The 26,808-nt window shown below is 40.8% G+C and overlaps 1 protein-coding gene across 1 annotated transcript in view; it reads right to left on the bottom strand.

Annotated features, from left to right (window-relative positions):
- NEK5 (NIMA related kinase 5) overlaps positions 1-25,439 on the bottom strand; it is a 61,294-nt gene extending 35,855 nt beyond the window's left edge. Inside the window, exons 1-8 of the mRNA XM_020898979.2 lie at positions 25,355-25,439; positions 19,647-19,785; positions 13,018-13,114; positions 7,293-7,390; positions 4,418-4,501; positions 4,260-4,330; positions 3,096-3,182; positions 891-945 (exon numbers count right to left, since the gene is read on the bottom strand). Of these exons, the coding sequence (XP_020754638.2) occupies positions 891-945; positions 3,096-3,182; positions 4,260-4,330; positions 4,418-4,501; positions 7,293-7,390; positions 13,018-13,114; positions 19,647-19,763 (609 nt within the window). The 5' untranslated portion in view covers positions 19,764-19,785; positions 25,355-25,439. The remainder of the gene's footprint in view (positions 1-890; positions 946-3,095; positions 3,183-4,259; positions 4,331-4,417; positions 4,502-7,292; positions 7,391-13,017; positions 13,115-19,646; positions 19,786-25,354) is intronic.
- Between the last annotated feature and the right edge of the window lie 1,369 nt (positions 25,440-26,808).

Genomic DNA, 26,808 nt, shown 5'->3' on the forward strand with positions numbered 1-26,808 from the left:
TGTCCATGGAACTCTCCAGGCAAGAATAGTGGAGTGGGTAGCCTTTCCCTTCTCCAGGGGATCTTCCCAACCCAGAGATTGAACCCAGGTCCCCGCATTGCAGGCAGATTCTCTACCAGCTGAGCCACAAGGGAAGCCCAAGAATACTGGAGTGGGTAGCCTATCCCTTTTCCAGCAGATCTTTCTGACCCAGGAATCAAACTGGGGTCTCCTGCACTGCAGGGGAATTTTTTTATCAACTGAGCTATAAGACAAGGGATTTAAATTTTTTTTAATTTTTAAAAAGTAAAATAACTTCAAGAAACAACACAACGCTAAAAGCTTTCATTAAGAGTACCATGGTCTGCCCTGAATTTTTTCCATCAACATGTAGGCAGTTATTCAATGAGACATCATATTACTTAAAATAAGGGGTTTTTTAGTTTCTTTATCATCAAAATGTTTACTCGTTCCCCAAAACTAGGAGGTATAGGAAATTATAAACAGGGAAAAATGCATAAAATTCCACCACCCAGAGATATATTTTCTTATAGTCATTTAAAAAATACTACTTATTTTACAAAGTTGAGATCGTATGATATGATATGAAATTTTATATCTTGCTTTTTTAAATGACAGAGGAGCCTGGGGTTGCAAAGAGTCAGACACAACTGAGTGACTAACACTTTTTTCATGCTGTATGTACCATTCTCCAACTTGGATTTTGTCCTTAATAATGTAGCTTGGATATCGTCCCATGTCGGTATATATGGAGCTGTCATTCTTGTTAATATCTTGTTCATATAATTTTTAACAATCTGATAAAACCAAACAACCTTTTTCTTTCAGAGGTTATTTTCATTTATATACTTTTCAATAATTCAAGATAATCTGATGATTAATATACTTACAGGATGTCTGAGTGTGCAGAGCTCATATAAGACACAGCCAAGAGACCAAATATCCCTGGAAAAGATAAGAGTTTATATGCCAAGAAATATCGATAATTCTCAATTTAAACCTTTATCCTTACAGTCAATTATATTTGTGTATCTTTACAATTTTATATAGGGTGGCCAGTTTTCACAAATGCTTTCAGTACATTATCAATTCTTACTAAGACTAGAGAAAAAAATTGTAGCTTGTCAGAGTCCCAGCAGAGAAAAGGTACACAAGCTTTGCTACAATCTGATGGCTCAATACTTACTTTAACTTCATGTGATGATCTCAAAGAAAATGTGTGGGTGTATGGAATTTTGAGCAATTTGGAGGAGGGAGGAAGAACTCAAATGTGGATTACCTGATTCAACAGGTAACATTTGGTTGATTTAGAAAGGAACATTCTACTCGAGGCTATAGACAGAACCAAAGTTAGATTAAGTGATAAACAGAGTATCTGGTACTCAATGAACTTAAAATGTGCTAAAACTGGGCCTGTGCAGGTGTCCAATAAATGACCTTTGACCTCAGAGGGCCAAAAACAACCTCTCTCAGATCATGCTAAACATTTCCATTTTTGAACATGCATCCTATGAAGATGCATGAAACCCAGCTATGTCTGCACAGAACACCAGTTACCTCACCTCCAATCCCCTTTCCCCATGCCTAAGACCACCCTGCATTGCAGGCGGACTCTTCACCACTGAGCCACGGGGGAAGCCAGCCTAAGACCATGCTGCTTCTTCATCCCATAAATATCTCAAATCCCTCGCCTTCAGGGAGGCAGATCTGAGACTTGTTCTCCAGGCTCCTCATCTGGCTGCCTTGTGTATAAACCCTTTCTTCCTCTGCTGCAAACCTCAGGGTCTCAGCATTTGGCTTGCTGTGCATTACGTGAATTAACCCAGTTTGGTAACGATTTATTGCTAGGATCTTCCAATTATTCAAAGCATCAAACCAACATATTTAAATGTGGACTTAGACGCTTAAAAAATAATGCAAGGCAACAAAACAATGCTGCTGAGCCGGGGTCTCTCTTTGCAGCACTGAGTGCGCTCTGCTCTTGAAAGCCTGCCCTTCCACCCTGGCTACACTAGCTGCATTCCTGGTCAGCTTGAAGCCAAACCCCTTCTCTAGGTCAGAGGACATCTCCCAAAAATGCCCATTCTTCTACTATGTGGGGAAATGTTCACCACTCTTCTTTAGGGCTTTGCTTTTCATTTATCTCTTTCAAAGTCAGTCAAATATCACTTGGGTACTTTTCTAAACAAACAGGCAATGAATGCCACAAAGGAACTTGGTCTTCCTGCAAAGCCAACTAGTTCAACTGGAAGACAGCTTTGAAAAGTGAAATGCTTTCCTTCTCCTTCCATGGAAGTAAAAACTATCTTGGCTTTATCTTTTATCACTGTGTATATTAATATTACGGCTGCCCTGGAGCTAGTGGTAAAGAACCCACCTGCAAATGCAGGAGATAAGGGTTCGATCCCTGGGTCAGGAAGTTCCCCTGGAGAAGGGAATGGCAACCCACTCCAACATTCTTGCCTGGAGAATTTCATGGACAGAGAAGCCTGGCAGTCTACAGCCCATGGGGTAGCAAAGAGTCAAACATGACTGAGCGATGAACACTTTCACAAACTATATTAATATTACTCCTAAACAGTAGGCTCTAGCACCACAAATGTCAAAGCTTGTTGATTTTAAAGCTGGAAGATGCCTTAACAATTACCCAGCCAACACTCCCTTTGTTGAAGATAGGGGAACTGAGACCCACACAGATCGACTGACTTGGTCAAGTCGCTGACCAATTCAAGGTTAGGGTTTCTGGTCCCTAAACCAGCGCTGTGTCACCAGACCTCACCGCTTTCCACCTGACCCATCTGCAGCACTTTCCTGCAATAGCTAAACAGTGCTTAGAAAGCATGAGAATCAAATACAAAGATGCTCATCACAGTGACCTCAATTTTCAATGTTATTCTTTCTATCACTTCTATCATCAAATGAAGAGACATATCTCTTTTCTAAATAAATTTGAAAGCTTTAGGAAACACTGAAGTGGTCAGAGGCGGTCACAGCGATCCTCATTTCACAGGTGAAGAAAATGAAATTACAAATCACCATAAGAAAGAATCCATAAGATCTTACTGAGACTTTCAAACCAAAAGCCAGCAACTCACGTTTTATTGTTGTAGGGTTTATTCTGACAGATCTCTGGGGACAGGTAGTAAGGTGTTCCAACGCAAGTTCTAGCAAGTTCCATGGTACTAGCAAAGTTATATTAAACAATAAAATAACATAGTGTATTACTGAAGTAAGAAAAGGCTTAAGACATACACATACATGTAAGAAAAATATACAAAAGTAACCCCAAATTTGATGTATTCATATATTAAAATAAAGCAAAACATACAGTATATTAATAATGTAGTAATAAAATTAATTGATTTTAAGCTTATAATTCATTTCCCCAAAATCTACACAATAAAAAAAAATTTATGGCTTAAAGACCGCATGAAAAGGTATCATTGTTATTTTGCAAACTCTCACATGTAAAAATTTCCCTCATTCCAATGATGAAAGTAATGCAATCTCATGATTTAAAATTTGGAAAACAGAAAAGTGAATAAAGAAGAAAAAAATTACCAAGAATCTTACTACCCTCAAACAACTAGTGTTAAAATTCTGATATATTTCCTTGTCTTTTTTTCCATGCATATTTTCCACATAGCTGTGATTATAGTGTATTTGAAATTCATAATTCCCTTTTTAAAAATTTAAAAATTTTAAATCTAATACAACAAAGTTTGTTCTCACATTATCAAAAAGTCTTCAAAATCATAAATGTCAGTGGTACAATATTCCGGTACATGACTGTGCCAAGTTTTATAAAATTTAACTATTTCCCAATTTTTAGGCATTTAAACTATTTCAGATTTCAAATTATTCCCTTAGAACAAATTCTCAGAACATTTAAAATCTCTTGGCATTTATTATCAACAAACTGTCTTTTGAAACAGTTGCATCAATATACTCTTCTAAGCACGTGTTAATTTTCCTGTTTCACAAAATGCTCACTAACTTTACATACATTTCAGTCACATCTCATTTGATCAGCTTATATCACACTATACAGCACTGCCAACACCATTCTACTATGCCAAGATATGTCTCACAAATTTTAATCTCAACGTACCATCTGAATACTTTAATATACTTATATAAACAATTATCCAAAATTATTGAGAAACCAAGCTCTTAATACCCTCTTAATTCTTCATACCTAAAAATACGTATTTTGGCTGTTATGAACAGAAGGAAAAATGATTTTTAAAAGTACTTACTTGTTCAAGACCCTTGCAATACCAAAGTCCCCAAGCTTTGCAACCATTCCGTTCTTGCTAAGAAAAATGTTCTATAAGTGGAGAAAAGGCTATGTTGTTGGAGATATTTCAAGAAAATAAAAGATCTATTCTTCTTGATTTTGTCTCTGAGCCATTACCTGTGTTTTTATGTCCCTGTGTAAAACCTTCCTGTCGTGAATATGTTTCAGTCCTAGAGAAATCTGTACAAACCAACTCAGAATCTGTAGAGGGAACATAAAACTAGTGAGCAATCTGGTGATCACTGAAATATCTTCAATGATAGCATGCACAAAGAGAGAAATAATATATTTGTGTGTGTGGTTACACGAATGAAGTGAATAGATATACCATCGTACCATACTATGTTCTCCTTACAGCTGGACAAATGGAAGTGTGAAAAGGCAATCCAAACATGTTGGTATGAAAAGGAACACTGCACACAGAGAAAGATAAACAGGGGACTTCCCTTGTGGTCCAGTGGCTAAGACTGCGCTCCCAAAATGCAGGGGGCTGAATTTTATTTCTTAGTTATGGTTTATTTCTCAGTTATGATTTTATTTTATCTTAGCTGACCAGGAGTCTTTTTATTAAGCTGTTCTGCTGTGCTAAGTCACTTCAGTCATGTCTAACTCTCTGCCACCCCATGGACTATATAGCCCTGCAGGCTCCTCTGTCCATGGGATTCTCAAGGAAAGAATACTAGAGTGAGTCACCATGTCCTTCTCCAGGGGATCTTCCGGACCCAGGGATCGAACCGGGAAGGAAGATTCTTCACCACTGAGCCACTGCAGACAGCTTCCCAGGTGGGGAAGAATTTGCCTGCCCATTCAGGAGATGCAAGAGACGCAGGTTCGATCCCTGGGTCCCGAAGGTCCCCTGGAGTAGGAAAACACAACTGCGCTTACACGCTTGCACTCAAATGCCTATAGAGATTAATTTAAACAATTCTAAAATTTCAATGGTTCTTTGTCCACAAAAACAGAGACAAGAAAACAATTGAGAAAAAAACTATATTCCAGGTACTAAGATTCACTTCTAATTTTTTTTTGGCTGTGTTGTGCAGCATGTGGAATCTCAGTGTCCAGTCTGTGTGTTAAGTCGCTTTAGTCGTGTCCAACTCTTTGCGACCCCATGGACTGTAGACTGCCAGGATCCTTTGTCCCTGGGGATTCTTCAGGCAAAAATACTGGAGTGGGTAGCCATTCCTTTCTCCGGGGGATCTTCCTAACCCAGGGATCGAATCCAGGTCTCCCACATTTCAGGCAGATTCTTTACTGTCTGAGCCACAAGGGAAGGCCTTAGTTCGCCGACCAGGGATTGAACTCCTGTCCTCTGCAGTGGAAGTGCAGAGTCTTAACCACTGGACCACCAGGAAAATCCATCAGTTGTAATTTTAGTTCTTTCTCAATCACGGGAAATGTAATTCAAACTTATGTAGAGAAAAGTATTTTTATTAAATATGGCAAAATAATAGATAAGGTAAGAAGAAAGGAGGTTTCTACAACTATAGAATTTAATATATAATGTCAATGAGCATAGGAAGAATGCTTGATTAAATTTACAGAGGTTAGGGATATTGATTCTTTAATCACTCATACATTCACAACATTGAACTTTAAATTAAAGAGGAAATTATCGGGGCTTTTAAATGTTAAAAGAGAATAAAGAAGCAAAGGGCTTGAAGAAAGCTGGTGGGCCAATCTTGTGTCCTGCTCGTGACCGAGGCCTTTCCCTTCAATCACACAGGCCACGAGTCCAGTTCTTCCCCACTACAAACACCTGTCTCCTTCAGGAGTAAAAGTTCCAAGAGGGTATCACAGGATGCTCAAGGTACAGAAGAAAAATGTGTTTGTGCTCAGAGAAAATGGGAATTGAGGCCATTACTCTTCACCTTTTCTCTTCTCTCTCTTAATAACCAATGGGAAAAAAAAAAAAAATAACCAATGAAATTAAATAGCCATTGCTAAAAAGAGCTTCTATCCTCCCCAGCAAAGTGGGAAATCTATTTTAAAACAGAGTACTCACTGGTAAAAGGAAGAAGAGTGAAGCTATAAATACATCACATTTTAAGTGGCTAAGGAATATCCTCATTCACTTTTTTTTCAGCCACTAAGATCTATCTCAGGGGCATCCTACATGAGACTGTCCAAAAATAAGATACTGTCCTTTCTCAAGCAAAGTTCACTCTCAAACAGAGATTCAATTTAAGTTCAATTGCAAACATGTTCTAGGCTAGGTTAACTTCTCATTTAAATGCTTTCTTCTCTGCAGTCACCTTCTGGTTTTTCAGTCTTCTAACTTTACTGAGGCCTTCAATGGCTAAGTGGAAGGTCTCTCTAGGCAAATGTCAGACTGCACTTGAAAATATGTGGGTTATTTTCAAATATCTTTTGATATTGATTTCTAACATGATTCCACAGTGATAAGAGAACAGACTCTCTATGATTTCAATACCTTTAGACCATGAAATTTCTGCACCTTGTTTTATGTCCCTGGATATATTCCAGTGGTCTCCTAGTTTATGGTAACTTGAATAGAATTTGTATCCTACTATTGTGTGAAAATTGTATAAATCTTAATTATGTTGAATTAGTTCATGGTCCTTTTCAGGTCTACCATATCCTTCCACTTTTAGGTATATTCATTCTATAAATTTTTGAGAGTTTGATGTTGAAACGCCCACTAAAAATCTTAATATAGCTATTTAAAAAAATAATTGTATTAATAATATATAGTAGGATCATATGTAACTTTGCTCTGAATTTTCCAAGTCTCATATAAATGTGTTATCATACTTTTCTTTTTTTTCCATACTTTTCATGATTTAAAAGATAAAAAGAAAAATAAAAAATAAATGAACATTGACACTGTAAAAAAAAATACCAAGCCATTATTTTTATAGTTTGAATTCTCTTCCACCAATCATGCTTCATATGAACACAGTCTATTACTTATGAAATTATAACTTTAATACCCAATATAAATAAACAGGCAAATTGGAAGAGTTTCTACCTGATCTTCACTAAATAACACTCCCCGTTGTCTTCTGATCCTTTTCATGAGATCCCCGCCATCACAATACTCCATCACAATAAACAGTCTGTTGTTCTCTGTAAAAAAAGGCATCATTTGATGTTGGATAGGTTTCAAATATTTACTAATTACTTACCTTTCAAGTTCTAGAAGGTGGAGAATGCAACAGAAAAATGCAGAATATAACAGCTAAACACTCTGGCTGTAGAATCAAGATGGACTGGGCTCTAATCCCACTTCGCCACTTAAATTTCTTAGCTCTGTGACTCTGGGCAAGTTATTTTAATTTTTCTGGGCTTCATTATCTCATCTGTCAGATGAAGATGATAATGTAGACACTCCTCTTGGGATTGCCTTATCTTTGTTCACTTCATCTTTTAAATGAGTTAATCCACATCACATACTTAGAACAATACCTGCACATAATGAGAGTTCAATAAATGTGAGCAATTATTTTTAATACATTCCTGCAGGAGACTGGAAATGTGCTATAACACAACAGCTGTGAATCATTTTCAACACTGCTAAAAGAATGATCAGACCCTTAAATTTAAGTATAAACTTTTATTTATATTGTTGAGTACTGTTGACACTCTTTTTAAAATATTTTATTTATGTATTTGCCTGAGTCAGGTCTTACTGCAGCACTCAGAATTTCATTGTGGCCCATGGATGCTCCAGTTGGGGCATATGGGCTCCAAAGAGCTCAACACTAGTAGATGTGGTGTGCCGGCTTAGTTGCTCCACAGCACATGGGATCTTAATTTCCCCAACCAGGAATCGAACCTGCATCCTCTGCATTGCAATGTGGATTCTTAACCACTGGACCATCAGGGAAGTCCCAGTCAAATTTCTTTTAACTGACCTCTATCCTAGATTGTTGGGCACCCTCCACGACTGTTGCTCCTCAAGGTTACCCTGGTGGCGACTGGACTCAACTATGCTCCCTCTGCCCTCACTGATTCTTACCAGGATCATTGCATTCATTCCCAAATCTATCTGAAAAGACCCTGATGCTGGGAAAGATTGAAGGCAGGAGAAGGGGATGACAGAGGACAAGATGGTTGGATGGCATCACCAACTCAATGGACGTGAGTTTGAGTAAACTCCAGGAGTTGGTGATGGACAGGGAGGCCCGGCGTGCTGCAGTCCATGGAGTCGCCAAGAGTCGAACATGACTGAGCAACTGAACTGAACTGAACTGATACTTGCTATTGTAATTTTTATATAAAGTGATGAGAGATGAATGGGAAAAGATGTGATCATTTCTACAAGAACTACGTTAAATGCCGTGAAGGATCCAGTAAAAGTGAGTAGCTTAAAAAAAAAATTCATTAAGCTAAATGCTGGGTGGCACAAACGGAAAATAACTGGGAAGCTTTCAAAGGAATGTGCACAGAGAGAATATCTGTGAATTCTTACTCCACTCTAAAGAACAGAAACTGAAAATTATAAATTGCTGATGAGGGGCACCTACAAAAGAAAGAATGCTCAGAAGTCCAGTAAGTGGATTCATAATCAAAGACAAGGCTTTGACCTTACACCAAAAGTCTGGCAAATGATCGTGCATTTACAGATTAAAATAAGTTTGTATGGTTTCTGCTTCATCAGCTTTTTCTTTACCAAACAACTATCAGATGGGTTCTTACCAGGTTAAGGCCTTCTACTAACTTGTTTGTTTCTCCCACTAGTTTGCTCCCTGAGGAGCGACTCCACACTTGGCTCTTCTGCATTCCCTGCACCTGGCACATGGAAGGAGCTTAATAAAGGAATCGCACAATATCAGACTTGCCACCAACTGTTAATCTTTCTAGCATCTTGCTCTGTAGTCATCTGAGTATCCACTAAATGTCAGACTCTTCTTGCCAGATTCTATCATTTGCTACCTCTTTCTTTCAAGTAGCTTAAATCGACTTTAAAGGGGTTATCAGGGACTTCCCGGATGGTCCAGTGGTAAAGAGTCTGAGCTTCCAATGCAAGGGGCCAGAGTTCAATCCCTGGTCAGGAAACTAGCGCCCAAATGCTGCAACTAAGAGCTCACATACTGCAATGAAGATCAAAGATCCTGCAGGCTACAACTAAGACCCCATGAGGCCATATCAGTAAAATATATTCTTTAAAAAAGAATTTTAAAAAACAAACTACATAATGTACTTACTAGTTGTGTTTACATTTATTGCCTGTCTAGTGCTAGTGGTAAAGAATCTGCTTGCCAATGCAGGAGACATAAGAGACACGGAGTCAGTCCCTGGGTGGGGAAGATACCCTGGAGGAGGAAATGGCAACCCACTCCAGTATTCTTGCCTGGAGAATCCCACAGAGGAGCCGGGCAGGCTACAGTCCATAAGGTCGCAAAGAGTCAGTCATGACTGAAGCAACTTAGCACACAGCACCCCTCATTTTACGCCTGGAATGTGAACACCACAGCTGAGGAGCAGGTAGAACTCTCAGATGACCCTAATGCCCACACCCTGTGAACTCTCTCCCCTTGAGTGAGAATGAAACCTGTAAATACGGGATATCACTCCATCATATGTCACGCTGCATAGCAAAGGGGATTTGCTGATATAATTAAAGTTACTAAGCAGCTGACTTTGAGTTAACAGAAAAAGGAGATTATACACCTGGGCTTGACCTAATCACAAGAGCCACTTAAATCTGGATCTGGATGGCAGAAACAGAGAGATGCCGTGCTGGAGAGGGCCTGTTGAAGGGGTCATGTGACAGGGAGGGAGGCTGGTCTCTAGCAGAAGACGACCACCCCCAGTTAATAGTCTGCAGAAAGCAGACATCTCAGTCCTACAAGTGCAGTAAATGAAATCTCCCAACAACCTGCCTAAGCCTGGAAGGGAACTCTGGGCCTCGGGTGAGGGAGGCTGCAGACACAGTTACCATCTTGATTTCAACTATGGGAGACCCTGTGCAAGAATCCAGCTAAACCAAGCCCAGGCTTCTGGAGGAGCTAGAGAAATTGGGAGGCGCCTGTTTAAGCTACTAAATTCCTGTTCGCTGGTTATACAGCCACAGAAAAGAGCAGTGCGGGGACGTGGACCCATTTTGCTCATTGATTTGCCCCCAAGACCCAGGCTGTGTTCAGCCTATTAGAGGTACTTGATAAATATTTGGAACTGAAGGAATTTAAGTGGAATTAACTGAGCCTGATGGGGACTTCCCTGGTGGTCCAGAGGCTTATGACTCTGTGCTCCCAGTGAAGGGGGCCCAGGTTCAATTCCTGGTCAGGGAACTAGAAGCCACGCGCTTCAACTAAGAGTTCACATGCCGCAACTAAGACCCAGCACAGCCAAATACATACATATATAAGTATTTTTTTAATTTAGCCTTAAGAAAATCTTACTGCATTCTCCTTATTCTCCTCCTGCTGCTTCAAACTTATAAAAACTTCTACTTTCCATTGACAAACATGTAATGCACTAGAGCCGTGGTTCTTTTGTTTAGAGATGAGCTGTTGGAGGATAAACAAAGGCTTTCCCCACACTCTCTACAGCCAGGTGTTACAAGGACCTCTGAGGCTTTCAGACAAGCTCCAAGTTTCAAGTTCCAACAATCTGCCAGGCAAAACGCAAAGGCATCACAATAGCTCTGGTTTTCCTAAACACAGGGGTGCTCTAGTTATGAAAAGGAAGAGGGAGTCTTGAGAAAGTTTAAGTGTACAACATAGACAAAGTCAGCGAAGATTATTGATGCTGTAAAAAAATGACCTCTCATTTGATAAGGGTATCCAGTGTAAACCAGCCTCAGATGTCCAGTTCACATGGAGTAAGGACAGACTCCACTCTCCTAAATGGTCCAGGCAGCCCAAGTACTCATTCCACTAATGTGCCTGAGCACCTACTATGTGCCAGATGCTGAGGAGCAAGTGGTGAGCAAAAGAATCCGTTATGTTTACTGTCATAAAGGGAAACAAATATTAGACCAATTCCTAATGGCGTATATGAATGGACACACTCACGGTACCGAAGTGCTGGCGAGATCGGCACAGGGGGCTGTAACTTGCATTGTGACTCAGAGAAGGCCTGACAACGAGCGGAGACTTACCAGATGGAGAGAGCCACAAAAATAACCCACAGAGTGAGGAAAAGGAAGGCTGTCGTCCGGTGTCATTGTAGGAACCAATGAACAGGAATAGAGGGCACCTTATTCAGTGGCTGCCCCTTGAAAGCTACTCGATACAACTCGGTTCCCTGCTCACGTGTACTCTCGATTCCCAAAGACCTCAGAAGTGTCCTGAGCTGTCTTTTAGAGACTGTACCCAGTTTTCATTTGTAAGAAACACAGAAAGCTATTTTGCATGCAGTGGTTTAATCTGTAAGAAACACAGTGCCCAGCAGACTGTAGAAGCTCAAAAAAATAGCTTTTAAATTTTGTTGACTGGGGCTTCCTTGGAGGTCCAGTGACTAAGACACTGCATTTTCACTGCAAGGGTGTGGGTTCGATCCCTGGTCAGGGAACTAAGGCCCCACATGCCACAATGAAGCAAAAAAACAAAACTTTACTGATTTTTATTAATATACCGCTGATGGTTCTTGAAGATATCTAGGTAACATTCCTGCTCCATGAACTACTTCCAACCTATGAATTCAAATACACACCGCCCCACCCCGTGCTGGGTGTTGGCTGAACTGTGGGCATACACAGCCCCGACACAGCCTGCCTGTGTGTTTATGGTCTATCTCTTCCCACTAGAGTGTAAGAGTCACAAAGGACAGGCATTTTTGTTTGTTTTCTTTGTTCACTGATGTATTCCTGGAACCTAGAAAAATGTATACAATAAGCACTCAGTAAATATTTGTTAAGTGAATGAATGGTCTCTGACCATTGCTTTTTTTTTTTTTTAACCTCTGGAGTCGAGTAATGGATGAAGGCAGAAGAAATGTACTCAGGTGCACAGAGAAGAAGGCTTGCTCCCTTGAAGTTTCCCGTCTATTCCGGCCAGCGGCCTAGCTGCCTCTCTGAAAGAGGACTGCACTGCCCCATTCACCGCCCCCAGACACACAGGGACTCAGAGTCAGGGCACCTCCCAGCACCGCCCCGTCCTCAGGGCTGGCTGAGGGTCTGCTTTGCCCCCCGAATGCGAGGACACGGGGGAAGGAAGAAACGTGGCTCTAGGGTGAGGACACGGTGGGCTCTGTGTCCTGCCCTTCTGTTCACAACAGCCTGCTTCCGATCCGAGCTGCTCCTTCAGCCGGGGCCCCAGACTTCAAGTCCCCATCAGGGAATTTCCGGGCGAGACCAGTGGTTAGAACTTGGTGCTTTCACGAGGTGGTCCCTGGCGGGGGAGAACTAAGACCCCATAAGCCATGTGGTGTGGCCAAAAAAGAGTTTGTAATTAAAAAATAAAAAAGACCCCACCCAATCACAGCCAACATGTAACATGAGTGAGACACAGATAGTATTCTTGTAGGCCACTGCAAGTTCTTACTGCAGCAAAGCTAAGACAACCATTATTAAAATGGGAGGGAGTAAAAATTAAAGACAGGTGGGAAAACTTCAGGAAATTTAGGAAAACTGCCTACAAAAACTCAGCAGAATATAAATCAAGATGATGAAAAATAAATTTAAGTAAATGGGACAACGAACCCAGTCACAGAAATTAATTTATACACAGTTCTCAGGATCCTATCTTAGATGGATATCTACATGCTGACACTTTATTAAAATACTTTAAGAATATAAGAAGTCAAACCTTGAAATGAACTGAAGAAGGTTACAATGTTGGGATGTTTCATCTTTGCCAGAAGAATGACTTCTTTCTTGGAAGCTTCTTTTTCTTGGACGGGCATCTAAATTATATTAAGAGACAAAGTAGTCTATAAAGATAATTGCTTTCATGAATAGGCTTTCTGCTCACTATCATTGAAAATTCTCCAGGATTTCACTGACTTTTAATGGCATTTCTGAAACTGATCTCTCAATGGCAGGAAATGACCTTTCTAGAATTAAGAGTCTCCTGTATCTAGTCAACAGTTTGCCAATGACAATCAGAAACAAGAAAATAAGTATTTCTGGTAAAGTTCTGCTGTGTTATAAGCTCACTTGAATTGGTGTACCGTGTCAATTATTTAGTCATCTCAAGGAAAGTTATTTTAATATTTATCTTTCAGCAGCAAAAGAATTGGTTTAAAAAAATGCAATGTTCCAGCAGCAATCACAGCTGAGAAGAAACAAATGAAATCTAAAAAAACTAAATGTCACACATCATGTAAATCAGACCAGGAAAGTTCTATGTTAAGATTACTACATTTTTCATTTTCAAATAAAATTTGTCTCTTGTGACTTCATTTTAGATTTCATATATTTCCTTTTCTTTTTTAAAAAAACTAATTAATTTGCTTTTATTATTAACTTTCCTCCCAGTTTTATTGAGATATAATGACATATAGCACCGTATACTTTTAAGGTATATAGCATAATGGTTTGACTTACACACAATGAGAGAGTCATTTCCTAGGCAGGTTGATAAGAAGTCTAGGGGTCCCCAAGGAGAGAGAGGTCTGGGATATTCAAGGAGGAAGAAAGGACAAACTTTTTTACTTTTTTTCCTCTACATTCCTTAGGATTATATAACAATAATGTATCCTGCCTGAGGACAGTCTTTGGATTAAACCCTCTGGCTAATTCCGTTATTTTAAAACATAAATTATGGGAGTAGGTCTGGTCTTTACAAGGATGTATCCTGCCTGAGGACAATCTTTGGATTAAACCTTCTGGCCAACTCTGTTATCTTAAAAATGTAAATTATGGGAGTAGGTCTGGTGAGGTCTTTACAACCTCCAGACATTCTTTGGATTCATTGGAGAGTATATAACTCCATTGCTAATACTAGCAAAGGGGTACTCTGTTCATTATATTTATCATGTTGTACATTACATCCACAGTTCCTATTTACCTTATAACTGGAAGTTTGTACCTGTTGACCACCTTCATCCAATTCTCCCTCCCCATACCACAATTTTGATCTTTTTTTCTGAGTTTGTTTTTGAAGTAAAATTGACCTGTAACACTATATCAGTTTTTATCACATAACATAGTGATTTAAAATTTCTATGCATTTCAAAGTGATCTTCATAAGTCTAGTTACCATCTGTCACTATATGAAGATATTACATAATTACTCACTATGCTCCCCATGCTGTACATTTCATACACATAACTGATTTGTTTTGCAGCTGGAGGTCTGTACCTCTTAATCTCCCTCACCTGTTTCTCTCCCGCCCTCACTCCTGGATGTATATTCTTATTCTATTACTCATCTATGGACAATATTTTTCAAATGTTTTGGTGCCAGTGACAGTGGCCACATCTCATTTCTACCTTTTCTTCCTCATTCTTGATACTTTATCATTTCTACACTGACTTCTGGTCCGGCTGTCCCACCCTCAGAGTCACTGGTCCTCTCCACAGTTCCCTCTGTAACGACCTTCAACATTTGGCTCACACATAATGTGTGAGTTCCCCCATTTCTCATTCTCATTTAGATTTAACAATTAAAAAAAAAATTAGCATTCTCAATCCCGGCTTTACTGTCTCCTAGTTATGTATCCTTCAGTAAATTACTTAAGTCTTCTGAGCTTCAGTATCTTTCTCCCTATTTAAATTGCATAATTAGTACATATGAATTTCAAAATAAAAATAACTGAATTATGCCTACTGGATGAACAGACTTAGCTACTTAACTATGTTAATTTATAACTACTATTTTTTCAAAAGAATATTATAAACAAAATTGAAAGGAAAACATAGGTATAGAACTGCATTTTTATAGTTAGGTAAAAATAGTGGCAATATGTATGACAGATTTTTGTTTTTATAACATCTAAGGAGTTCTGGCAAATAAAAAAAAAAACAACTATGTATGCCAATAGAAATATGGGAAAATACATGACTAGACAACTCTCAAAAAAATAAGTTAAAAATGGCTCAGAAATAGAAAGATTCAACCTCGCTCAGTAATCAGAAGAAAAAAGACTAAAACAAAATTTAATATAATATTTCATCTGTGAAACTAGCGTAGACAAAAGAATGTTAATACCCATAGTTAACCAGAAAGCAGAAAATGGCACTTGTATACTTCTGGGGTAAATATTTATATAAGATGGTAAAAATCTTTCCAGGAAAACAACTTTTTAATGTCTAAAAGAGACTTTAAAATGCTCCTATTTTTAACTTATTAATGCTTCTAGAAATTTATCCAAAGAAAATAATCAAAAACGTATGTGCCCAAGTGTTCTCATACAAAAGCCTTCATTACAGTTCTTTACTATTAGTTTTTTTATTATTAGTTTTCAATTAACAATATATACTTATGATTTGAAAAAATATTTTAAGTCAGATAGAAGTGAATAAGATGAAAGTAAAACTTCCCCCTTTCCTTCCCACTGACTCCTTAACAGTAATTGCTGTAAATTGTTAGACCTTTTAATTTAATGTACATGTAGATAAACATGAGTACACATTTTGCTTAAGAAAAGTAACTTATTCTATATATTAAATGCTATTTAATCATAGCAAAAAAAGTCAAGTAATATAATTATCTGAAATAGAAAAAGAGTTAGATAAATTATGATACAATATTTTGAACCTAATGTCACACTATGCAGTCATCAACAATCCAGGGAAGAACAGTTACAGCAGAAAGAGTTAGAAGGGTCTGTTGGTCAGTAAGCAAATCACTTAACCTCATTGAGCCCCACCCCCTTCACCTGAACAATGAGGATAATGAGATCCACCTTTTAGGGTTGTTGTGAGGCTTAAATAGATTAATGTAAGTGAAACACCCGGGATAACTGACCTATGCTAGGTGTCCACCATTATTGTAAACATTTGATGTTACTATATGAGAACATTTTATTACATGAAAACGTTGAAATGAGAAAATGTTTACAATATACTAAGAGTAAAAAGCTGATATAAAAGAGTATATCCAGCATGATATCAATCATTCTAATATAGTCTAATAACTTATAAGGTACGTTTAAGCATTAAAAGTAGCCTGGAGAGAAGATCACCATAATGTTAACAGTGATAAAGAGAGAGATTGTAAGTAATTTTTTATTTTCCTCTAAATAATCTTATTTTTCCCTACAGTTTTTTCAAAATTTCTTCAATGAATATTTTAGTGTTCACAATAAAAAGGATACATTTTTGAAGGCAAGATATAAAAGAATATGCTTGATAATGGTAGGATTAGAGAAAATACATAGCTTTTTGGTACCTGTAAAAAAAAATTGGCAATTTAAGTTCTGGAGTCTAGAGTTTGCTTCGTGGAGAGGTGCTGGAGAGCTGAGAAGAAATGTAAATTTCTCCAGATATGAATGAAAAACTACATTAGGGTAGAAAGGAAGAAGTAATAAATATTAATTCTGTAACACAGATGTTGCCAGGCAAATTTGATAACACAAAGAGATACAGGAAAATAATGATAACAATAGCCTCCCTCATATAAATTCTACTTATTTACAGCATGAGGACTATGGTCTTCACGAGTGAAAAAATTCAGGGCTCTATTAGAAATATATAAAGTCAGTTTGTTTAATTACATATAGTAAAGAATGAGAGATGTTAAAAACGCATTAGTATATATTTCTATAGAGGATTCACCTCCCACATGGCTTTTTCTTTACTTAGAATTTAAATGGTTTTATAATTTCTAACACTGGTGCTTTTGACGCTGAAGAATTGATGCTTTTGAACTGCGATGTTGAAGAAGACTCTTAAGAGTCCCTTGCACTGCAAGGAGATCCAACCAGTCAATCTTAAAGGAAATCAGTCCTGAGTATTCATTGGAAGGACTGATGCTGAAGCTCAAACTCCAATACTTTGGCCACCTGATGCGAAGAGCCAGCTCATTGGAAAAGACCCTGATGCTGGGAAAGATTGAAGGTGGGAGGAGAAGGGGACGACAGAAGATGAGATGGTTGGATGGCATCACAGTCCATGAGGTCGCAAAGAGTCAGATACGACTGAGCGACTGAACTGAACTGATCATTTCTAAGACGCTTGCTCCTTGGAAGAAAAACTATGACAAATCTAGACAGCATATTAAAAAACAGAGATATCATTTTGCTGACAAAACAATGTATAGTCAAAGCTATGATTTTTCCAGTAGTCATGTACGGATGTGAGAGTTGGACCATAAAGAAGGCTGAGTGTCGAAGAATTGATGCTTTCGAACTGTGGTGCTGAAGAAGACTCTTGTGAGTCCCTTGGACTGCAAGGAGATCCAACCAGTCAATCCTAAAAGAAAAAACCCTGAATATTCATTGGAAGGACTGATGCTGAACCTGAAGCTCCAATACTTTGGCCACCTGATTTGAAAAGCTGACTCATTAGAAAAGATCCATTGGAGGCAAAAAGAGAAGGGGGCAACAGAGGATGAGATGGTTGGATGGCATCATCGACTTACTGAACATGAGTTTGAGCAAACTCCAGGATATAGTGAAGGACAGGGAAGCCTGGCGTGCTGCAGTTCATTGGGTGGCAAAGAGTCGGACACAACTGGGCAATTGAACAGCAACAGCAAAGTATGTACCAGCTTAACAATAGAGCTAGAAGGCCTGCAAGTATCTATGCATTGAATTATCAATCCAATAAGGATTTACTGAACTGCTACTGGTGCGAAGCATTCTTAGCTGCTGTTTTGAATATCAAGATGAAAAAAGACACGGATTCTGCCTGCAAAGAACATATAGTTTGGAGGAGAGGGTACAAAATAAACAGTTAAAGCACAGCAGAGTAGAAAACATTCAGTGTCATAACAGCATTATGAATAAAATCTATGGAGCTGACAAAGAGAGACTACTTAGAGTGGGAAAGTCCTGGAAACTCTCCTAGGGCTCAGCCCTGAATAAGTCAAGTCTTCCTGGGCAGGCAAAAACCTTCTTGAAAGAAAGGGCCCCTTGGGCAAGCACAGAGGCTGGAGTGGGAGGGATCTGTGTGTAGGAAAAAAGAAAAGGATGTGAAGAGGAGGTTGAAGTGGAATTTGCAAACAAATCAGAGAGGGCTGTCAAAACTAATCCGCAGAGTGAACTGATACAAAAGCACAAGGCAAAAATTACTCATAACCCACATTCCACCTAGATAAAACTATCTAGTATGTTTCTTATACCTATGAGAATATATCTGTGGGAATATACATACCTATATACAGAGATAATGCATATATTTTTACGAAAATTGTGTCATTCTACACATGTTGTTGTTCAGTCGCCCAGTCATGTCCGACTCTTTGTGACCCCATGGACTGCAGCACACTAGGCCTCCCTGTCCCTCACCATCTCCCAAAATTTGCCCAAGTTCACATCCATTGCATCAGTGATGCCATCCATCCATCTCATCCTCTGATGCCCTCTTCTCCTTCTACCCTCTATCTTTCCCAGCATCAGGGAAAGACTGAAGGCAGGTGCCCTCTTTTCCAGTGAGTCAGCTGTTCACATCAGGTGGCCATTCTACACATACTATTTTCTTAATTAGCAAAAGTTTCTAGGGAATTTAGCCAAAATAATTCCTCTTAAATTAAATATATTTAATTATTCTCCAAAAATACCAGACTAATAATAATATATGGTTTCCTTCCATTCCTTCAATGCATTTCATAAATATTTCTGAGCAATATTTTTGAGCAATATTATGTGCTGGCATGGTTCTGCATGCTGGAGGAGACAGATAAGAAATAAATGAACAAAGTAATCCCAGATCATTGTAAATGCTACTAAGAAAATAAACCAGGCTGGTGTGATAAGGAGTGATTAAAGTCAGGGAGTTGTCTTAGATAGGATGTTTGGGGAAGGTCTCCTTGTGGAGGTGACCTATATTAAGAGTGACAGAGGAAATGCACCACTCTTGTGCAAAACAGAGGAGTCAGAGCTAGGGAGAAGGGGCCTCCCATAGACATGCCATAGGATATTAAAAAAAAAGATGTTATCACTATAAGGAGTACCATAGTAGACAGGGTGATGACATTGTTTTTTCTTTTCTTCTGAAAAAAAAAAAAAAATCATTTCAAACTTCCCTGTCGGTCCAGTGGTTAAGACTCCCTGCTTCCACTGCAGGAGGCATGGGTTCAATTCCTGGTGGGGGAAATTAAGATCCCCCATGATGAGAGAGGCGGTCAAAAAACAAAATAAAATTTTAAAATAAAAATAAGTTCACTGGTTGCTGTTTGGACAATGGGTTTAGAAGACTGAACAAACAAAAGTCAACTCACTTATATTTGTTAAAAAAAAAAAAGAAAAAGATGCATTTCCTTGACAAATTGGATTAAAAGCTAGCTGAATATAGCACTGAAAATGAACAGGAATTGTAACTTAACTTTACCTTTTCAAAATTGATCTCTTTTATAACACAGTGCTCACTATCCGTTTTCCTTTTGGCCAAGTACGCTTTCCCAAAGGCACCTTCCCCAATGGCTTCAATCACGTCATATTGATCCATGGTCTCCAATACATGGAGTTACCTGAAATGAGAGCAATGAAATTTTATTGCACATGAAGTCAGAAAATTGACCACTACCATGTAACAGAACTTGTTTTGCTAAAACTTTCATTCTAATTTTGCCCAGACTAAGTCATCTAACGTTCCTTGTGGCTACAGGTAAAACGACCAAAGTGAGACAGAGCCTCTTAGCAGGCCCGGAGGTCAGGCTTGGGCTACAGCTCACCTTTGATACAACCTAGTGTGGTGATCTTGGGCAAGTCACTTAACTTCATAAAACCTCACTTTCCTAATTTCTAAAATGGAAACAACAATTCCTGTTTTTCAAGTTTGTTCTGAGAAAGAAAAATATAATATCCTGATCTTGGCACCTCTAGGAAGCACAAAGCTTCTGCTTGTGTGGTTTTGCACTTGCCTTTCTCAAAGGGGAAGCACTGCCCCCTACGGGACATTTTGGAAACTTCCAGAGTTTTTCCCGTTCTCAGAGATGGGAGAGGCAGATACTACCTCATTTAGAAGCCATTGGCTTCCCTGGTGGCTTAGATGGTAAAGAATCCGCCCGCGCACCCTTGCGGCGCGGGATGAGAAGGAAAGAAGGGAAAGACGTCTGGAAGGCGGCGCGCCCCGGGCGGGCAGTCGGGTCCGGTGGCCTTTCCAGAGGTCATCCGGAGGACTCAAGACATGGTGGTTACTAACAGACTTCCCACAGTCCTTCTTCATTCCATGTGGACTCCTTCAAGGGCGGTGAGCATCACAGCTTCCCTTGAACTTTTTCTGGAGTGTTACTGAGATTTTCAGTTATTTGGACACACTTGATGGATTTAAAGCACACATGCCAACTTAGGCTGTGTTTGCCAAATCGACTTTGAAGTAGTCTTCACATAGTCCTTCATCGGTCCATGGCACTTGTCAGATTGAAGAAACCCTTGCTACACGAAGGTTGTAAACACGTATAGTCATGTTTTGTTTGAGATTTTAAAGTCATCCTTCAGTTTTCTTTGAGGAATGGTTCTGCATATACCATGTGGATCCCCCAATCCACTGATGTTCATGTGTCTTGGGGCTTCCCAGGTGGTGCTAGTGGTAAAGAACCCACCTGCCAATGCAGGAGACATAAGAGATATGGGTTCGATCCCTGGGGCAGGAAGATCTCCTGAAGGAGAGCATGGCAACCCACTCCAGTATCCTTGCCTGGAGAATCCCATGAACAGAGGAGCCTGGTGGGCCCTACTCCATATGATCCCAAAGAGTTGGACACAGTGTAAATGACTTACTACAGCACATGATTCATGGTCATAGCTAATATAATGGAGATGACATGTAAAGAAGTGCCAGCAGGTGAAAGTCAATATTCACCACTTTTAAACTTTGGAATTTATCACAATATTTTACGTCCATATTTGTATGACTTCATAGTTAGAGAATCTATGCATATGAAGGGCTGATTGTGTTGTATTTATGTTGAGGGAGGATTTATTTTTATGTGGTTTGAGATACGGGTCCCATTTCATTCATATGCATATGTATGCTTATCACTTTTCATCATTTTTTGAAAAGACCAGTGTTTTGAAAGGTTGTTGCCTAACTGTGAAAGATGCTGGGATTCTTGACCTCCTCAGGAGAAGAATTCAATCCGGGGCCAGTGATGAGGCTTGATCACTCAGAGCTTTTGTATCACAAAGTTTTATTAAAGTATAAAAGAGAGAAAGCTTCTGACATAGACATCAGAAGGGGGCAGAAAGAGTGCCCCCTACTTGTCTTTAGCCGGATGTTATATAGCTACTAGCAGTCGACTAATTAGAGAAAGGAATGGCAGCAGGCCCCTCACCCACAAGATACATGGAGATGGCACCAGGTGAGTCATCCTGGGCCATAAAACGATTGACATGAGCAAATATATAGCTTCATTAACATAGATTAGGAGAACAATTTATGAGTAAAGCATATTGGCTTGTGAAGTCAGTTCTGAGCCTTTAGGCAGAACCTCCTTGAAGATAGAGTCTAGGGTAAATACATAGTACATTCACATAGCTTAAGGCAAACATTTCCATAAGAAAAATGCCTTGGTTAGCTCAAGATTTGAGAAAAGTTAAGGTCAGGTGGAACCAGGTGTCATTATAGCAACACAGAATTTTAAGAAAAAAACTTCTTTTAAATTTGTATAGAGAAGGGGAAAAAAGATAACACTAGCTTGTTTCCTCTCTCCTCTTAAGAGAGAGAGAAAAAATGTCTGACACTTGCAGCCTATTTCTTCCCTTTGGAGACCCCTGGCCTTCCTGCCTGTAACCCTCTCAGTTTCATTCATTGAATGTTATCTGGCTTGTCAAACATTGAGTCTAGAAGTATGTGTTTATTTTGTGGGTGTTTCATTCAATTTCATGTAAATGCATATGTTAATGGTGGTATTACAAAATTTGATATGCTGTTCCTATGTATACTAACACAGGACATTGGGAAATGTGAGTTTCCAAGTTCGATTTAGTTTTTCATGTTTGTTTTTCTTTTTCGGGGTACAAAAGAGAATCATATGACTGTTAAAATCAGCTTTTGTATTTTTTGCCAAATGTTAATTCTGATCACATCGAATCTGGAAATGTGTCTGTGCGTTAAAGTCCTAATAAATATGTTAATTGATTTCAAAAAAAAAAAAAGAATCCGCCCGCAATGCGGGAGACCTGGGTTTGATCCCTGGTTTGGGAAGATCCCCTGGAGAAGGAAAAGGCTACTCACTCCAGTATTCTGGCCTGGAGAATTCCATGGACAGAGGAGCCTGGCAGGCTACAAGTCCATGGGGTCTCAAAGAGTCAGACACGACTGAGTGGCTAAGCAAAGCCCAGCAAGGTCTGAGATAGGACTTCCCAGGTGGCTCAGTGATAAAGAATCCACCTACCAATGCAGGAAACACAGATGTGGGTTCAATTCCTGGGTCGGGAGGATCCCCTGGAGTAGGAACTGGCAATGCATTCCAGTAATCTTGCCTGGAAAATTCCAGGGACAGAGGAGGATAGCGGGATACAGTCCACAGGGCCGCAAAGAGTCGGACACGACTGAGCACACACACACACACACACACACACACACAAGGTCTGAGATACTAAGATTCTGTGATGCAAGGGACAGCCCTGCATAGTAAAGGATTATCCAGCAGCCTCACCACCTTAGAACGTCTCCGAACACATTCCTGTGCATGGAAAAATCGGTTTATAATTGTCTGTGGCTACTACCAAACTATTTTACATCTAAATGCAAAATACGTTTAGCGCAACTTTAATTAACACTGAATTTTCGGGGAATGCAACTACGTGTCAATCGAGGCTTGACTGGACCTTGTTTTCCTCGGATATTTACCAAGAACTGTTCACCGTTTTGGAAAAATCATTCCTCCACTGGCCAGACTGCTCCTGGGAGCAGAGATCTAAAAGTTTGTGGCTGTCCTTGTTAGGTGACTCCCTGCTACTTCACTACTTCTTCATAGTAGTACCAAGCACTGACAGATTGAAGTATTGACTTGATAAAGACAGGCACTATGGCATTTAGATTTACCTAAGATTCAGGATGGCAAGGGGGCACAAAAGCCCCATCCATGCCTACTGGGCCAGTTACCTTCAGTTTTTAATATAAGGCCTGAAATTCCTTTTGGCAGTTAAGCTCCTTTGGTTTGGGTTTGTCACCCTCAGTCCGGGCTCCTGGCTTCTTGAGAGGGGAAGGTGAATTTCCCCTGGGTAGTAAGTGGGGTGATCCCCTTTCCTCTACTATCTCTCGGGAAACACTGTGCTTGTAACATGGACACACCGTCAATAGCCCGTGGGCAAAAAGATGGGCCAGTGATTCCCTTCGGGGTTGTTTCTTTTCTTTTTTTAAATTTTATTTATTTTGGCTGTGCTGGGTCTTCGGTGCTGCCTGGGCTTTTCTCGAGTTGCAGAGAGCAGTGGCCACTCCACAGCGGCGGTGCACACGCCTCTCTTTACAGGGGCCTCTCGTGGCAGAGCACAGGCTCCAGGGCACGTGAGCTCCCGGGGCTCTAGAGCACAGGCTCAGTACTTGTGACTGGCCGGTTCTGACTGCTCCCCAGCACGTGGGATCCTCCAGGGCCAGGGAGGTGAAATTGTTTACCTCGAACTGGGACTCGAACCTACGTGGCTGGGACTCAAACCCAGCCAAAACCCACAGTACCTGGTTTCAGGACCTAATGTAGCTCAGGTTCTTGATGCACAAAGTGATAGGTAAGAAGTGGATTTATTCAGATTCAGAGAGAAGTGCACTCCACAGACAGAGTGTGCGCCATCGCAGAGGGCGAGTGTGGCTGTGAAGTGTGGCATGGTTAGTTTTTACAGGTTGGGTAATTTCATATGCTAATGAGTGGGAGGATTATTCTAACTATTTGGGGGAGGGGTGGAGATTTCCAGGATTTGGACCACTCCTTGGTCTTTTGACAGTGCCTTGGAACTGTCAGGGCACCTCTGGGTGTGTCATTTCACTTGCTGATTGAGGATCAAGGTCTAGTCTTGTCTGCCATCTTGGTCCCATTTGATTCTAAATGGTTTATGTCGTATCCCTGGGCTATCATTCTTTCAAAAGTTGTGCCCTGCTCCTTTCTCTCCTGTTACAGAGGGACCAATCCCTCCCCTGCGTTGGCAGGCCACTGAGCCACAAGGAAGCCCCATAGGGTTGTTTCTGAATTGTCTCTGGCAGGTCCTGGAGGCCCAGCACTTGGCTCTGATCACCTCCCACCTCTCTGAAAGCTGCCTGGTCTGGCGCCCTTCTGCCAGCCACCAGCCTTGGGGACTTTGGGTAAGCTGTTCCATTCCTTTTTCCCATTAGACTATGGTAGCCACTACTTTCTTTGTGTCTCAGACAGCAAAAAATTTGCACAATGACAGAGACCTGGGTTCGATCCCTGGTTGGGAAGATCCCCTGGAGAAGGAATGGCAACCCACTCCAGTATTCTTGCCTGGAGAATCCCATGGACAGAGGAGCCTGGAGAGTTATAGTCCGTGGAGACTAACACCACACACACACACACACACACACACACACACACACACACACACACACACACACACACACACACTAGACTACGGTTAGGGCATCACGCTGATTTTAAAAAACTGAGTGAGAAGACAGGTTATGTTTCTGAGTAATCTGTCAGTGTAGGAAGGGGGGACGATTAGGGGTATAGAATGGGAGCCAGCTCCGCAGCCAGGGGAGGCTGGGGACACCTGAGGGCCCGGTGTTGGGGGAGGCGGACGCGGAATGGGAACTTAAAGCCACCAGCGCGGGGACCGAGCAACCGAGAGTCCCCCGCCCAGGAGGCACCAGCGGGTGGAAGCCCCTAAGTTTCGGGGTCGGGGGAAACTCTCGCTCCCTTAGGAACACTCCGGGTGGCGGCGGGCTGGAGGGCTGCAGACCTCCGCTGGAGCCAGGAGCCCGCAGCGCAGCACGTTGCCACGGAGACCGACGCGCCGCGGGACCCAAGGCAGCTCCCCAGCAGAGCGCGCCTTCGCAGGCGGGGGCTGCACTCTTCCCCGCGGCTCCGGGAGCCCTGGGGGGGCAGCTCCGGGTCCAGGCTGAGGGCGCCGCCCGTTGCTTACCTGCTTCGCTGGGCGAGAGAAGCGTCCTCGGTGGGGCAGGGTTCCCCCGGCTGTGGCGCCTCCGGGCGGGCTGCCGGGGCGGAGCGGCGCGGGGGAAGGCGGGAGGGGCGCGGGGCGCGAGCGGCCGGGGACGCGCCCACACCGTCCACCCGGAAGAGGACCGGGGAGTTTGCTCGGTTGCCTTAGGTCCGGACACCTCTGCTAACACTCCACAAGCTGACGGTGCACCAGATGCTTTGCATATATTATCTCTTTACTTTGCAACAACCGAGCAAGGAAGGTAGTAGTTACCCAGTTTTACAACTGAGCGGGACTGAGGCAGGAAGAGTTTCTCGAGCAGGGTCTCAAATACTGTCAAGAGATGGAGACTAGAGCGGAGCCCTGCTCTTTTGGCCGCAGCGGGCAGCCTCCATGGGGTCCCCTTAGGAAACTGGCTGCTGCCCAGTGGTCTACAAAACACGCTCCCTCAGCACCGCCCCATCGCCCTGCTTCCAATCCTCTCTCCCACTGTACATCAAGCTGCCGTCGGAAACGTTTCATTACCTGTTTAAGGAGCTAAAAAGATGTAATTTCCAGCAATTATAAATACTGACACAAGTGAAACATAACCAACGGAATGTAGATACCATGGCGATCTGAAACCTGGCATCATCTGTTAAGTTAATAAAAAAAAGGAAGCTGTCCATTAAGAATCAGAAGCTTTTCTTCAGAACATCATTCCTTTCTCATTGAACTCATATTTCCATACGTAATGTTTTTCATGGCTCAAAAGCTTCCTGATCACCCTATCATATAAATGGAAGTTAATTTCTATTTCCTAATCATATGCTTTAAAAAATTCATTAAAATTAGTGGTCCAAAGGGTGATAATGTCAAAGTAACATATTGACAATTAACATAGTCCAACATGATTAAGAAAGAAACGTTATTCCCTTGCTGACCCCAAGAGAAAATTGCCATTTTGTTTGTGTTTTGGGGGGGAGCAGACATACCTGTGTCTTCTGAGGGGAACTAAGGTATAACCCACAAACACAATACTCACTGAAAAGGGGGCAGTGGTCCAAACTGGCAGAGAGAAATTTTTATGTTTAAATTGTTTCTTATCCTGCCTTAAAAATAATTTTATTTCATCAATTCTCACTTTAATCTCTCTTTTTAAGCTGCAAAAGTCCTGAAAAGCCTCATTCGTGTCAGTAAATGGAATTGAAAGTTTTTGCTAAAAGTGATTCTCAATTCTTGCCTAGTTGTATGTCAAGAATCATATAGTAATCTATCACTAAAATTGTGTTCTAATCATCCATTAGAGTTTCTTGAAATTCTATTATAAGCCAAACCCTTGTTCCACTCAGTAACTATACAGTTTCAAGTTTCCTTTGTTGATTGGTTTGGAAGTGTTCCCACCCGGGACAGTGCTAAAATTTGAGATAACTAAGAGTTATCAAATACAGTATTTA

Source organism: Odocoileus virginianus, chromosome 8 (genome assembly GCF_023699985.2).
Source record: "Odocoileus virginianus isolate 20LAN1187 ecotype Illinois chromosome 8, Ovbor_1.2, whole genome shotgun sequence".
Taxonomy (NCBI): domain Eukaryota; kingdom Metazoa; phylum Chordata; class Mammalia; order Artiodactyla; family Cervidae; genus Odocoileus; species Odocoileus virginianus.